The following is a 15,080-nucleotide window of genomic DNA, read 5'->3' as shown; positions in this document are numbered from 1 at the left end:
GAATATTTTAATTCAATTCAATTCAAATTCAAATTCAAAGTTCAAAAATACTTTATTAATCCCAACGGGAAATTAAATGTTGTTGTAGCTCATTATGAAGGTTTCTTCAAAGAGCCGCATAACAAACATAACAAACATAAAGTTGTTTGGCATGCTGGTGCTTTATTGTGAAAGTCATGACAGGAAACGTCACCCGGCGTTGCCTTGTCTCCGGTTCGTGTCAGTGTGGACCCCGGCAGATCAGCAGACTTCGGTTCAGCTCGGAGAAACAGCACCGGACTGTATGGTGGAGAACCGTTTCATATTCTGACCGTTTTTCTTGGGACCGGCTGTATGATTAAGCTACAATCTTCAATGAGTAAGCATATCCCAGTAAGTAGCCGCTTTTCTGGCTGCCATTTTGTTTCGTTTTTCAGGCTCATCTCGGGTTTTGTTCTAAATCAGGTCGGAAGCCCTCATCAGCTGGCCTTCACGTTTCCTCGATAAAACCGGGATCTAGGCAGCATATATTTGATTAAAAAAATTGTTACTCAGGCTTCAAAATTATTCCTTCTCTTTTCTCTTCCAAATGTCCAAGTAAAGATAGTTCTGTCCGTGTTTTTACTGGTAGTGAAAGGTTTTAGTGCTAGTCGCCATGCTTGGGAAGCGGCAGTCGGATGCGCAGCTGAACTGGTCCTGGCCGGTTACTCGAAGTTTCTCTTGGTTAAAGTTGTCATATATTTAGGTGAAGTCAATAATAAACGCAAGCAACACGTTCTTCATGCGTTTTTCTCCAGCCGTTCTTGGTGCTGATCGCACAAGGCGTCGTTTTTACTGGAGAAGAACGTGTAGTCCATGTCTTCAGGCCTCTGTTGTGCGACGGCGCCCCATCTTTGCTGAAAGAGCAAATTTAACGTTTTTAACGAGATAGCGGAAGAAAACAGTGTAATAGGTTATGAATCCTGGTTTTTCTCCTTTTCTTGCCTGTTTTAATGGCTTCTTTGTTCCTTCCACAAAATGTTTACCAAATTCAGCCAGAAAACAGCGGATTATTGCAGCATAATTGAAGAGCTTAGGTTTTAGATTTGCCATAAATGAGGAAAAGTGCGATTCGTGGTTGAAGTGTGCGTTTGAGTTCTTGTTGGTGTAATAGTCTGTAACATTAGTAACTAACTCAATGGCAGTGAAACTGCTTTGGTCAGCTTGATAAATTGGAACAAGAAACGTCAAATCCCTAACAGAGGCCTCATGGAGAAAAATATCTGGCATAGATGTCAGAAATGACACATCCTTTGTATAACCTGCTGGCTGTTACATAAGATACTACACATGAGAAATTATACAGCATTAGATTTCTCCATATTCCCAATCATCTCCGCTATGAGTCATTGTGACGTCTTCGTGGGCGACTCCATAAGAACTGACCAATTTACCACCTGTTGTGTATAAACTCCTGCACATTTTTACTCGGTAGTTCCTTTTCTACAGTTTAATGTATTGTAAATGGCAGTTATAAAGAGATGTAACTTCTTAATAGTAAATTAATACATTTGTTTGATGAATCTCATTCTTAATACATGTTTTTTTTGGTCTTGGATCAGGATTTTGCTCTAAATAGGACATTTGCTCCCTCAAGGGGGCTTGTAATTTTTTGTAAGATTTTAAAGTCTGGTACTAATGTCACTTTAGAGCTATGCAAACATATCGTCCAGCTGAAAATTAGATTAATATTAGAAATGCACCATACAGAATAATTTGACCCATTTCTGATCTCTATTTATTTCTTTTTTTTTTTTGGTAAAGATTTGCCCATACCCATTTTATCTGATTTAAGATTTCTCTTCAACAACTACACTACTCTTCAATTTTGCATTATTTGCTGTTATTTAGCTTCTAACTTTATATTCTCTCTCTTTTCTCTTCCTAGAAGCTACACCTGGCCTGACTCTGTCACCTGTGACACCTTTCTGGAGAGGGGCATCGTCCAAGCTTCTGCTGGCAACAACTTAATGCTCACCTTCTACAGATGATCCACTTAGCCCTGTCTTTCAGTGTTTAACCCTTTCTCTCTCCTAGACATGGAAATTGACTGAGCTTTTACTGTAACTTACTCTATGTTCTCTCTTTCAGACTCTATCCTTGAAAACTGGCTCAGAGTTTATCTGTTCTTTCTTTCTAGGTGAAATGACTAAAGGAGCTACATCCATTAACATTTACTTTTCCTTCCCATAGAAAGTACTGCTGGATCAGTGCTTCTTTGTTCTCTTTGCATCTCTGCTCTGTTCTCTCAAACCCCCAGTTGGTCGTGGCAGATGGCCGCTCACACTGAGCCTGGTTCTGGTTCTGCTGGAGGTTTCTTCCTGTTAAAAGGGAGTTTTTCCTCTCCGCTGTCGCTACATGCATGCTCAGTATGAGGGATTGCAGCAAAGTCAACACCAGTGACTGTCCACTGTTTCTACATGTTCATCCAGGAGGAGTGAATGCTGCAAGTCACTGACTGGATGCAATCTGCTGGGTTTCCTTAGATAGAAAAACTTTTTATCCAATTTGAATAAATAACTGAATCTGACTGCACTGTTCAATGGTTAGGATTAACTGGAATGTATGAACCTGATTTTTTGAAGTGCCTTGAGACGACATGTGTTGTGAATTGGAGCTATATAAATAAACTGAATTGAATTGAATAGCAGACGATGTAAGAATGTCAGTTAAAGTATTTTTCTCTCTCAAGCCATTCAGCTGTGAGCGGTCATTAATTATTTATATTTTGATCAGAGGTGACATCCCCTGGTTGGAAGTAAGGTGACTGTAGTCAGTCACTGTAAAACTGGATTTTACAATTTTTAAAGCAAAAATGATACATTGGAAACATCAATGTCTGAGTATATGTTTTAGAGGATTTAGATCCCTGTGCTAATAACACTGAGGTTTCCTAAAGGCTACCAGCATTTCTAAATGTAGCATTTTACATGACAGGGGTTGAAAGGCTAAATCCAAGACATTTTGCTATACCCTTTCAGTCTAGGGGTGGGAATCATGATGCAATTTAGATTGAGAAGGCTATAATATGACTAAAGTTGATTATTAATACCCCCACACAAACATCTACTATCCCTTTAATAAAAACAGCTTTTTGATCGACAGAAAACTGAGCTCAAATAACCCGGAAAATAAACTACTACTAGCTCTGATTCCAAACTAACAAACAATGGCTCTTTTTCACAAGTAAATGAGTGTAAGATCTCTCACTTCATCTTTAACTAAAACTATATCCTCCTTGGTAATATGCCTTTCCTGCTACACTCAATGACAGCTCATTTAATCATTTAATTTTATCTCAATCACTGCTCTCATTTGGCCACACACTGCGCTAGCCACTATGCATCATTTCATCGGAAAGCCTTTTAGATGGGATGATGTATCCAAATAGTGCCTCATAGCTCAAAAGCCCTGATTCTCAACAACTGCTGCTGGTCACAGATCCCTTGCAGTAGAGGTGGCAGTGAATTTCGTATTGGCTTCACCTTTTCCTGGTTAGAGGGGAAGCTTTGACATCACTCGCTTAATGCCCCTCCAACTGACGGTGGCAGGCTATCAGCTGTTCTTCCACTTCCAGGTGGAACTGTTCAATTTGGTGGCTCACCTTTGTCCTTTCAGAACATTTCAGCTGGGTTTTACATAGGGCTGGGCGATAAAACGATATAGATATATATCGCTAAATAACTTTTCCTTGATAGAGATATGAAACATGATCGATAGACTTTTCGATAGATGGTGTTCATCCAGGTTTTGACAGAATACGAATAGCCAGTGATCATAAGAGTTGCTCTGCGCTAGACCAATCATGTATCTGGAATACAGAGATGCAAAGTTACGTTGATGCAGACAGCTCAGTAGCAGCCAGACGTGCTAACGGCTAATGTTTGTGCAGCTGTAGCCTCTTACTTCAGGTAACAGGTAGGTTCAGGGTACCCGCGGGGTCTTAAAAGTATTTAAAAAGTCTTGAATTTTTTACTAAATAATTAAGGCCTTAAAAGTATTACATTTTGAAGACAAATTATAAAATGTCATTTACTTGTCTTAATTTATTTTGTCCTTTAGTGAGACAATAAATGCTAAAATGTCCTAAAATACTGAAGCAAAATGTGTTGTTGGTGTGTGCGAGCAATGTAAGAATTCACGTGCCCAATGACGAATATCCGTTTTACGAAGGGCTCGTCAGCCGACTTTCTCCCGTGGGTTCAGTGAGTGGTGGGAAAACAAAACCACCTTGTTAGTAAGTTAGCTTAGTGTGCTTCAGAATGGGCAAGTGTCGTTTTAACCCGAAGTGGCAGCAGAATCCAAAATACGAGTGGGTTAAACCTAATTCGGACAATGACCACGAGGCCCAATGCTGTTTGTGCCGAAAATCTTTTAAGCTGGGGACGATGGGACTTATGGCTTTGGACTCCCATATGAAGAGTGCCAAACACGTCGCTTATGCTAGAGCCCACCAACAGCAGGCACCTATTGCTCAGTTCTGTTCAAAGCAAGGCTCTACTTTAACAACCAGCAATGTGGGTACTGCAAGTAATACTGAAGCATAATCGGTAGTACAGCCAGTGAACCTGCGAGCTCATTCGCCAACTCTTCGGGCAGAGGTGATTTGGATCCTGAAAACAATTTCGGACCACCACTCATTTACTTCGAACAACGAAATTAGCGCAATATTCAAAACATTGTTTCCCGACTCTGAGATCGTGGCTAATTTCACCTGTGGATACAACAAGACTGCATACATCACCAAGTTTGGTCTGGCTCCGTTCATCACTAAACAACTGACTGACCAAGTCAACGTGGTCGCTTGCTTTGTTGTCATGTTTGACGAAAGCCACAACAAAGACTAAACAGCTAGACCTTCACCTGCGCTACTGTGTTGGTGACCAGGTTCGATCAAGATATTTTGGGTCCCAGTTTATGGGTCATGCAACAGCGGTGGACTTGCTCAAACATGTTAAAGTAAGTATCATTTAGAAGAGCTTATATTATGCTTTAGCACAACCTGTCCTCACAATGTAAGCTAAAATGGATTTGGTTTAAGCTGTTATGAAAGCTTGAAATTCATGTAGCATGTTGAGCTACCAAGTAATGCTAGCAGTCGTGGACACGTAGTAGATTGGCAGAAATGAAATTAGCATTGGTCATTTAAGTCATTTTTTTGATGCAAAAAATGTTTTGGTTCCAGTTTCACAAATTTGAAAAACTTTACATTTTACTTTTGAATATTTGAATGTATTTTTAATAGTTTTTGAGGTGGACTGACAAAACAAAATTTGTGAAGATGTCAATTTTGGGCTCTAGGCAAATTTGACATTTCTATTTTATTTATTTATTTTTACAGTCCATTAATGGAGAAAATAACTGGGAGATTATTGCATTGTGAAAGATATAGATTACAGTGTGATATAGAATAGTTCTACCTCAATCATTTGTTTATTTAATTCTGCTTTTGATTACTTTTACATTAGTACTTCCACATCAATTCTGTTCTAAACAAAGGATCTTTGTCTTCCACTGCTAACTAATATGTTTGTATTATAAACTAACATACCTATGTGCACATGTTATGCTAAAACTAGCTTTTGATTCCTATAGGAATGTCTACGTGACCATGATTTAAGAAAGATGGTCTCTTTGTCCATGGATGGGCCCAACGTCAATTGGCGTTTTTTTGAGATGTTGCAGCAAGAGCATGCAGAACAGTTTGGGGGGGTTCAGCTGGCAGTGGTGGGGAGTTGCGGCCTCCATACTCTACACAATGCTTTCAAGTGTGGATTCACAGATTGGCACATAGAGAAGTTTCTCAGGACTCTGCACACAATTTTCCACAATGTGCCTGCAAGAAGAGAAGATTTTTGTAATTTCACTAAATCCAAAGTCTTCGCTCTGCCTTTTTGTGGCCACCGCTGGGTCGAGAACCTCCCAGTAGTAGAAAGGGCCCTCAACATCTAGCCAGACATGATAAAGTATGTTGAGGCTGTCACAACCAAAAAGCTCCCTCACCCTGGGACTTCCTCCTACAACACCATTGTGGCGGCAACCAAAGACCCTCTCATCCCGGCCAAGTTGCATTTCTTCACGGCGGTCTCACGAAGCATGACACCTTTTCTCACCAAATACCAGACTGCTGAGCCTGTGCTGCCTTTCTTTGGAAACGACATGGCAGAGCTGCTGAAGGTAAGGTGAATGTTTTCATTGCACTCTGAATATTATAATTAATCATCCTTTGTTTACTACCACATAGCACTGCTGCTGAGACTGATTCATTTGATGATGTATGAAAAATTAATAATAAAGCTGCTGCCCAGGAATACATTTAAGATTAGATAAGATAAACCTTCATTTGTCCCAGAAGTTGGAAATTTCAATTGTCACGCCAAAAAGTGGAAAGAACGCGATAATAGAAGCAGAGACAGCATGATGGCGCAGTTGGTAGCACTGTTGCCTTGCAGCAAGAAGGTCCTGTGTTCGACTCCTGGCTGGGAGTCTTTCTGCATGGAGTTTGCATGTTCTTCCCCATGCATGCGTGTGTTGTCACCGGGTACTCCAGCTTCCTCCCACAGTCCAAAACATGACTGTTAGGTTAATTGATCTCTCTAAATTGCCCTTAGATGTGAATGAGTGTGTGCTTGGTTGTTTGTCCTGTATGTCTCTGTGTTGCCCTGTGATGGATTGGAGACCTGTCCAGCGTGGACCCCGGCTCTTGCCAGTAGACCGCCGGAGATAGGCACCAGCTCCCCCACGACCCACTATGGAATGAGCGGATAGAAGATGAATATATACAGGGGTTGGACAATGAAACTGAAACACCTGGTTTTAGACCACAATAATTTATTAGTATGGTGTAGGGCCTCCTTTTGTAGCCAATACAGTGTCAATTCGTCTTGGGAATGACATATACAAGTCCTGCACAGTGGTCAGAGGGATTTTAAGCCATTCTTCTTGCAGGATAGTGACCAGGTCACTACGTGATACTGGTGGAGGAAAACGTTTCCTGACTCGCTCCTCCAAAACACCTCAAAGTGGCTCAATAATATTTAGATCTGGTGACTGTGCAGGCCATGGGAGATGTTCAACTTCACTTTCATGTTCATCAAACCAATCTTTCACCAGTCTTGCTGTGTGTATTGGTGCATTGTCATCCTGATACACGGCACCGCCTTCAGGATACAATGTTTGAACCATTGGATGCACATGGTCCTCAAGAATGGTTTGTCCTTCTTGGTGGTATGCTGACATTACCCTGGATACCGTGGCTCTTGATACATCACAAAGACTTGCTTTCTTGGTCACAGATGCGCCAGCAAGACGTGCACCAACAATTTGTCCTCTTTTGAACTCTGGTATGTCACCCATAATGTTGTGTGCATTTTAATATTTTCAGCAAAACTGTGCTCTTACCCTGCTAATTGTACCTTCACACTCTGCTCTTACTGGTGCAATGTGCAATCAATGAAGACTGGCTACCAGGCTGGTCCAATTTATCCATGAAACCTCCCACACTAAAATGACAGGTGTTTCAGTTTCATTGTCCAACCCCTGTATATATAATACACACCTGCACACACACACAAAGGCATATATACTAACACAATTACACTCCGTAAAATAGTGCACATCAGCGGACAAGCACCATGTCCGCAGTTGTGTTTATTTATTCACATATCTCACATTAAGAAAATGTTAACTAATAACGTGAATTTTGTTTTATTTTATTTTTTGTCTTTGCAGACTTTGCTGAGGCGATTTATCAAAAGATAACTTCTCCATGATGTTACGCCACTACAGTTGGTCCGGCTTGATGTCACTGACCCGCAGTCTAGGGTTCATCCAAGAGCTGTTGACATTGGCATTGGAGCAGAGTCTGTTCTGAAGGTATTGTGGAAAGAATCGTGTGTGATTGCTTGTGGAAATGATGTGGCCTGTCTACTCACTGGGTCAGCTGGCAGAATAGAGGAGGGAGAGGAATACATGTATTTGAGTTGGTGCTTATTTACATCTTTAGGAGCTCCAGCAGCAGAGTAGACCCATTGTAGGGGAGCTTTCTGTCCTCCAGTTCAGAAAGGAATGCATGGAGGGTCTATCCAGAATGGTGAAGAAGATTCAGGAGAAGAGCCCCTTGACTTACCCAACTGTGAGACAGATGACATGTCTTAACCCAGCCATGATGTATTCAGATCCCGACTTGTGCCAGGGCAAGATGAAGTGTCTAGTCAAAAGGTTTCTCCAAGACAAGCAGCTGGCAGGAGGTGTTACTGCTGGTACATAATTATTATTACTTTATTTTTGGTAAATGGTAAATGGACTGAACTTATATAGCGCTTTTCCATTCATACAGACCCCTCAAAGCGCTTTACACTAGAGCCACATTCACCCAGTCGCACTCACTAACGCTCACACATCTTGATGAACATGTTAACTTGAGCATATAATCCACCAAAAAATGCAAGTGGATATTATTATATTTTTTTTAACATTATCTATGTATGTCTATTTATCTATCAACATTACAACTTTTAGATACTTTTTATTCACTCTTTCTACAGGTGATCTAATCATCCAGCAGTTTTCACAATTTCTATCCCTGGAAGTAAGGAATGAGGAGTTCCTGTCCTTCAAGCCCTTGGAGAAGAGGCTGGACATGTTCCTTCATCATTTCATCAACGAGCCCTACTCCGAGCTCTGGGCTTTCCATCAAAAGCTTTTACTCCTCTCTCATGGCCAAGCTACCGGGGAGAGGGGGTTCTCCATCAATAAAGAAATTGAGATCTGCAATATTCAGGAGGAAACCGTCATTGCAAATAGAATTGTCTGTGATTATGTGTCCCTACATGGGGGGGTTATTAAGGTCCCTCTCACACCGGAGCTCATGTCCTCTGTTACAGCAGCTAGGACCAGATACCGAATCCATCTTGAGAATGAGAGAAGAAAGAAGGAATCCGAGGCAAAGGGACAGAAAAGAAGGGCCATGGAGGAGCACCTGGAGCAACTTAAAAAGAGTAGAAGAGCCATCCAGGAAGTGTCTGAAGGTCTGGCCAGAGATGCTGACAAGTTAGCGGACGAGGCTGAGGACAAGCAAGTTGACAGCAAGATGGCAGAGCTCATTAGTAAGTCCAATGCTTTCAGAAGAAGCCACAAGGAGAAGTTGGCTGAACTAAAGAACCTGGATGAACAGATTGCAGCCAAGGGAGCAGATCTTTGAAGACTGTAGGCTCTTGTGTCATTCACGGACACACACTAGCTGTAAAGTGGATTGCTGTACTTTTTGAACCTAATCTGCATTTCATCTCTTGTATAACCAAAAGGTTGCTTGTAAGGCAATAGTGAGTGGTGTTGACTCTTAATGTGAGAAACATGCATATTTTTTTTATTTTATTATTGCACAGCTCACAAAGTTAATGTCTATTATATATGAAATTCTAAATAAAATAAGTTCAAGTATTTGGCGATTATTTTCTCAGGCTTAAAATCCATAGATTTTTTATTATATCATTCATAATTTTATCGCTATAGCTGTGAAATTGGCATTAAATTTCCATTTAGGTGGTCTTAAAAAGGTCTTTAAAAAGTCTTAAATTTCACTTGAAGAACCCTGGGGGTACCCTGTAGGTTACCTGATTGCCCTTAGGTGTGTGTGTGTGTGTGTGTGTGGTTGTTTGTGTGTTACCCTGCGATGGACTGGCGACCTGTCCTGGCTGTACCCCGCCTCCTGCCCATAGATTGCTGGAGATAGGCACCAGCTCCCCCTTGACCCACATTGGAAGAAGCGATAGAAAATAACTGACTGAGGTTAGAAATGAGAAAAGTCCAGATTTGTTGTTGCCTTAAAAGTATATAAAATATTGCAGAGCTTTGGATGTGGGATGAGACATGTGATCCGTCACTGTAGACTCTGAGAACTTGAAATAGACGTTTCTTTTCCAAGAACTTTTTAACAGCAGGTTTACACTATCAGAATACTGGTCATTTATAATCAGCTGCCCTTAAAACTGTTACTTTTTAAAGCAAACACTTTGAGCATAAAGGTGTGTTAATGTGTGATTATGTAACAGATTTCTCTATTAAGTAGATTATTCAGTCTTTGCTTTTCCTATTGTCTTTTTTCACAGCAGTTCTGTGGTGTTCTGGGTCGCACATTTATGGAGTTTCTGAAGGGCAGTGGAGACTACTGCCAGGCTCAGCACGCTGCCTATGCAGACGAGTGAAAAGCAAAACTTGCCATCCATATAACGTACTTGAGCCACCAGAGGGACCCTGGAAATTTTACAGGACCGGGAGACCTCCCAGAACCAGCGATAATTCAGCCTGGATGGGGTAACTCCACCTGCTGCACACTGCCCTCGTTGGCTTCCACCCGGCCAGACCTCAAGGTGGAACCACCCTTTTTTTTTTTTTTACTTTCTTTTCTTTTGATTTCATCCCAAAGGAGAGGATTTTAAGTTACTTTTCTAATCGTCTGCCACTTTGTCAGCTGGCATCTCCTAAACTTGCCCGCCATTTTTATTGTTTTAGCATTGCCAACTTTTAAGAAGACAGAGGGATCTTTGTTTCTGAGCTTCCTTAAGCTCATTGGACCTTTTGTGTTTTACATTCCCGCTAACTGTTTACGCTTGTGTTTTTCTTTTTGGAATCTGTTTACGTTTTGTTATCCATACAGTCTTTTTTTTTACATTGTTACAATGGCTCGAATGAACAGACCAGCCCCTGTTGAGATCACCTACAAAAACATGAGGTTCCTCATTACCCACAATCCCACCAATGCCACCTTGAACAAGTTCATTGAGGTGAGGCACAATGCCAGTAGTTTTAGTCCAACTCAATATAATTTAGTGAAATAATTTTGGAGCTGGTAGGAAATGTTTTGGTAAATGTTGCCTTCTTATGAACGTACAAAAGCAGTTTAGCTGAAGGTATCTATCTGATGTTTTAATCAGCTTTCAACATTCTCCTGCAGGAGCTGAAGAAGTATGGAGTCACCACTGTGGTGAGAGTTTGTGAGGCCACCTATGATTCCACCCTTGTGGTAAAAGAGGGGATTCAGGTTCTGGTAGGTTCAGTCCCATTGCGTGACTTATTATTTCAGCAACAGCAATATTATTTTCAGTGCTTGTTGTTCATTTGAAAAAGATTTAGTTCATCAATGGGTTTTAAATTACTCAGCATTATTAAAAACCCAAATTTTATCAAAATTTGTTAGATGTCTTTATATCCCTAAAATGTCATATCTGTCTATTTCTTATGCAGTCTTTCTGTGTCACCATTATTTAGTGTATGATGGCAAATAGATGCCAGACACTATATAAAACTAAGCAAATCCCAAATGGATTTGCTGTTCCAGCAAAACTCAACAGGTTCTCCAACCAACATTTTTCTTTCCAGTCCAGCCGGTTCAGACCTTCCTATTTGTTTCCAAGAACATGGACCCATGACATAATTTCCCCCTTTTGTTTTGTTCCCTTCCAACCCTTCCAGGATTGGCCATTTGATGATGGCGCTCCTCCCTCCAACCAGATTGTGGATGATTGGCTGAACCTGCTGAAACTGAAGTTCAGAGAGGAGCCTGGCTGCTGCGTTGCTGTCCACTGTGTGGCAGGGCTTGGGAGGTGAGATCAGGAATTTTTATGAGCATGGCTGCAGGGGGGCTCGCTACACTGAAAAAGCTTACGTGGAGATAAAATGCACTTGATATGCTCTAGATCTATCTTTAATGATGAAAACCGTGTTGAGGTTTTGCCTCTCAGGACCATTGAATATGACATAACTGCATGGTCTGTTCAATAGAAAGAAAATGTGACGTCTGTCTTCTGATTTGTTTTTTTTCCTGAAGTTTTTTAACATTTTTATGCATGATCCTATTTTCATCTGCAAGTGTTTTTTTTTTTTTTTTTCTTTAATGTCTGTGATGTCATCTTTTCCCGCAGAGCTCCTGTTCTGGTGGCACTTGCATTGATAGAATGTGGGATGAAATATGAAGACGCTGTCCAGTTCATTCGACAGTAAGTTTGTGTAACAGTAAAAAATAAATGAATTGGCAATTAAGAGTTACAGAAATGCTCAGGTGAAGGATGTGAGGCACCCTAAATGCACCACAGCTCTAGAACCTCAATGTTTTAAACATTTGAAACCAAAAAACACTGAACTAAGTTGTTTCTCTGCTGTTTCTTTCAGGAAGCGTCGAGGAGCGTTCAACAGCAAGCAGCTGTTCTACCTGGAGAAATATCGTCCAAAGATGCGCCTGCGCCATCGTAATAACTGCTGCATCCAGTAGAGCCAAACCACCTGCCATGCCAGTCCAACATCTACACACAATACTGAGAGCTCATTTCATCTCCGCTAGCTTGCTGCCTCGCAGGTTACATTTGTTTTCTTGCTTATTTTGTCATTGTGCTGAAGTATTTTAGTTTGAAACACCATGTGCTGTAATTCAGCCTCCCTCTCCAGGCTTAAATAAATCACGTGTCTGAGGGATAACGAGTTGTGTGAACCACATTGCCCAAATATAAAATATAAGACAATGAGGAAGGGCAGTGCTGAGTTGTATCTTTGTGAAATGTTGGAGTTATAGTTGTTGCAAGTGTGTCCCAGAGATTTTGATTGGCCGCTATATTTACATTGAATATAAAAGTATTACAGCAAATGTCATGTGACAGGTTATCTCCCCTCTCCCCCCCCCCCATTCTGTTTTCTGTTTTTGGGTTTAGTTTCAGTAGAAAGAGATATGCCTTCCTTCAGATCACATGGATCATTCTTAAATGCCTTATAATTGAAGTGAAACCAAGGCAGTCATACCAGGAGTCACCTCCCTCTGGCATCTGGAAAAGGTGTTTCATTTTCTACTCGGAATTAGAAAAACTAACCTGTTGCCTTTGTCTTGTGAAGGAAGTTACACTCATTCCCTTTCATTCAGTTTTTAACTTAAATGACCTTAATGTCATAATATTTATCAGTTGAACGTTTATGAGTTTATTTTATTTATCAAACCTTCTGTTTACTTCTTCCATGCCATGTCCAAAATCTGATTCTTTTTTTTTTTTTCTATTTGTATTTTTAGTTCAAGATTTTTTAGCTTCAAACTGGACTTCCACCATCTGCGATAATGTGTATGCCTTCTTATTTGATGTCCATAAGTTAAGACTTGCATACTTGATGATTTTATGTATTTGAAAATGTGTACTATTATTAGGTTGGCTATTTATACTATCAATGGATGTGTGATTTAGTACCGTGAGCGACAAAATTGTACCTGTTCACCAACTTGTGAGATTACATTAAATGACACTGAAAAAAGTCTCATTTTATTGCCTAAAATGGAAAATGATCCCAAAACATCCAAGGAATGAGTTATTTGTTGGAAAGAAGAAGATGCAAATAGGAAATAAAAATCGAGTAGAAACATGAGTATCAATATTTTATGTTGAATCCATGCATTTTATTTTAAATTAACACATTTCAAGTTTTAAAACAGCATAAATCATCCTAGAAAAATAGAAAATATAAAAGAAAAAATCTGTTCTGAAAATTTAGGTGCATCTCAAAACCCCAATTTCTCAGAAGTTGGAATATTACATCAGACCAGTGAAAAAAGGATTGTTGGCCTGCTAAGACATCATCTGCATTCAGGGCTTGTTTTACATGAACTCTGCATCGGTGCAGCGTGATTGAGACAGTCAGCCTGTGGCTTTCCTGAGGTCAGCAAGCCCAGGCTGCTTCGACGGTGGCCTTCAGCTCATCTTCAATTTTGGTTCTGGTGCCTCTCATCATCTTTACAACAGCCCAGTTCAGATCTATTAAGAAGAGTGGACAGTTGCAAAGCGCTGTCAGAAAATGTCTAATGCAGTTTTGGGGTTTCTTTAGCTGTAAACTATAACCACCTAAATGAACAGAAGTAAACACTGGAGACATCCGTCTGTGAGTTATGTCTGTAAGCGTCACTCTTTGAATTGAATTATTGAAACAAAAGAACTGTTGAATGATATGTTTGGGATACACCTGTGTTGTGTCTATTAGATAAGGGATGGACTACTTTCAGTGCAGCTGAACATAACATCAAGATCTGGCCACCCTTAGGAGAAGCATGAACAGCAGGAATATTACAGCTTTTAATGTATTATGCATATTCTGACTACAGAGGGTGTTGCAGTTAGGTTTTCCGAGTAGGAACCGGAACACTGGGTCATCTCACTCAGACGGACTTTGAGTGATCTGGCGTTCACTGCACTAACAAACTAAATCAGCAGTCTGTAAGTTTAGATGTGATTAAATGTTCATTTTATGCTGCATGGAGAAAGAACCGTAATGTTCTTTAAATTCAGAACCTTTTTTTAACTTCATCAGGATTTTTAGTCTTCTTGCACCACAATTTAACTAGATATCTGAATGATTTTTCTGAGTCTGATGCTATGTCCCACAATGATGCTGCTGCTACTGCAGACCCAGCTCTGAAGATTGCTCGTTCCACCGTGGTTGGAGAGTTTTTCTCTTCTAAGGCCCACCACCATCGGCTTGGTCTTGACCATGTTCAAATACAGAACATTCCTGCCTGTACTCCCATCCATTTCCTGTACACTGCACCACTGCTGACTAAAACGGAAATATTTGACACACATTTGTAGTTCGCCTTCTTTACCCTGACACTCCCAAATGAAATCCAGCATAAATGCTCCATTTGCATACAATTTAGTCTCAGTCCAGCTGTTCTTTGAAGGCTTCAGAGAGAAGCTAACAAGACCCTGTTGTCCACTTAAACTGATAGGCCAGGCAAGGAGAGCATTACTCAGAGATGCAGCCAAGAGGCCCATGGTAACTCTGGGGGAGCTGCAGAGATTCACAGTTCAGTTAGGAGAATCTGGTGACAGGACAACTATTCATCATGTACTTCGTGCAAACGTGGAAGAAGGCGATCTGGTCAGATGAGACCAAAGTTGAACTTTTATGCCTATATGCAAAACACTGTTTGTTGAAATACTAACACTGCACATCGTGCTAAATACACCATTCTCATTAGAAACATGGTAGTGGTCCTGAGAGAAAAGCTGTTAGAGGCTGCAAATGGCTTGACACTG

General features: G+C 40.6%; 1 protein-coding gene across 9 annotated transcripts; it reads left to right on the top strand.

Moving 5' to 3' along the window:
• The first annotated feature begins 201 nt into the window (after positions 1-201).
• Positions 202-13,416, top strand: ptp4a1 (protein tyrosine phosphatase 4A1). Of its 9 annotated transcripts, XR_007038329.1 has the most exons (7): positions 203-372; positions 10,128-10,802; positions 10,973-11,065; positions 11,491-11,621; positions 11,940-12,014; positions 12,187-12,370; positions 12,720-13,416. XR_007038329.1 is itself a non-coding variant. In XM_047365809.1 (6 exons), exons 2-6 carry the CDS (start codon positions 10,698-10,700, stop codon positions 12,284-12,286), a joined length of 504 nt encoding a protein of 167 aa, XP_047221765.1. In that variant the 5' UTR covers positions 202-358; positions 10,128-10,697; the 3' UTR covers positions 12,287-13,416. The 9 variants fall into 9 exon arrangements, 8 of the variants coding, with proteins under 8 accessions (XP_047221765.1, XP_047221763.1, XP_047221762.1 ...); XM_047365809.1 differs by having other exon boundaries at positions 202-358; positions 12,187-13,416; XM_047365807.1 differs by having other exon boundaries at positions 10,131-10,802; positions 12,187-13,416.
• Positions 13,417-15,080: the final 1,664 nt, after the last annotated feature.

Source organism: Girardinichthys multiradiatus, chromosome 5 (genome assembly GCF_021462225.1).
Source record: "Girardinichthys multiradiatus isolate DD_20200921_A chromosome 5, DD_fGirMul_XY1, whole genome shotgun sequence".
Classification (NCBI taxonomy): domain Eukaryota; kingdom Metazoa; phylum Chordata; class Actinopteri; order Cyprinodontiformes; family Goodeidae; genus Girardinichthys; species Girardinichthys multiradiatus.
The sequence above is the reverse complement of the archived record's forward strand: the minus strand, read 5'-3'. Positions and strand labels throughout refer to the sequence as shown.

Coding starts and splice junctions, on each gene's coding strand:
- ptp4a1 (XM_047365804.1), top strand. CDS start 8,090: ATGGAGGGTCTATCCAGAATGGTGAAGAAGATTCAGGAGAAGAGCCCC. Junction 8,280..8,564: donor GGCAGGAGGTGTTACTGCTG/GTACATAATTAT, acceptor CTCTTTCTACAG/GTGATCTAATCATCCAGCAG. Junction 9,126..10,127: donor CAAGATGGCAGAGCTCATTA/GTAAGTCCAATG, acceptor CTTTTTTCACAG/CAGTTCTGTGGTGTTCTGGG.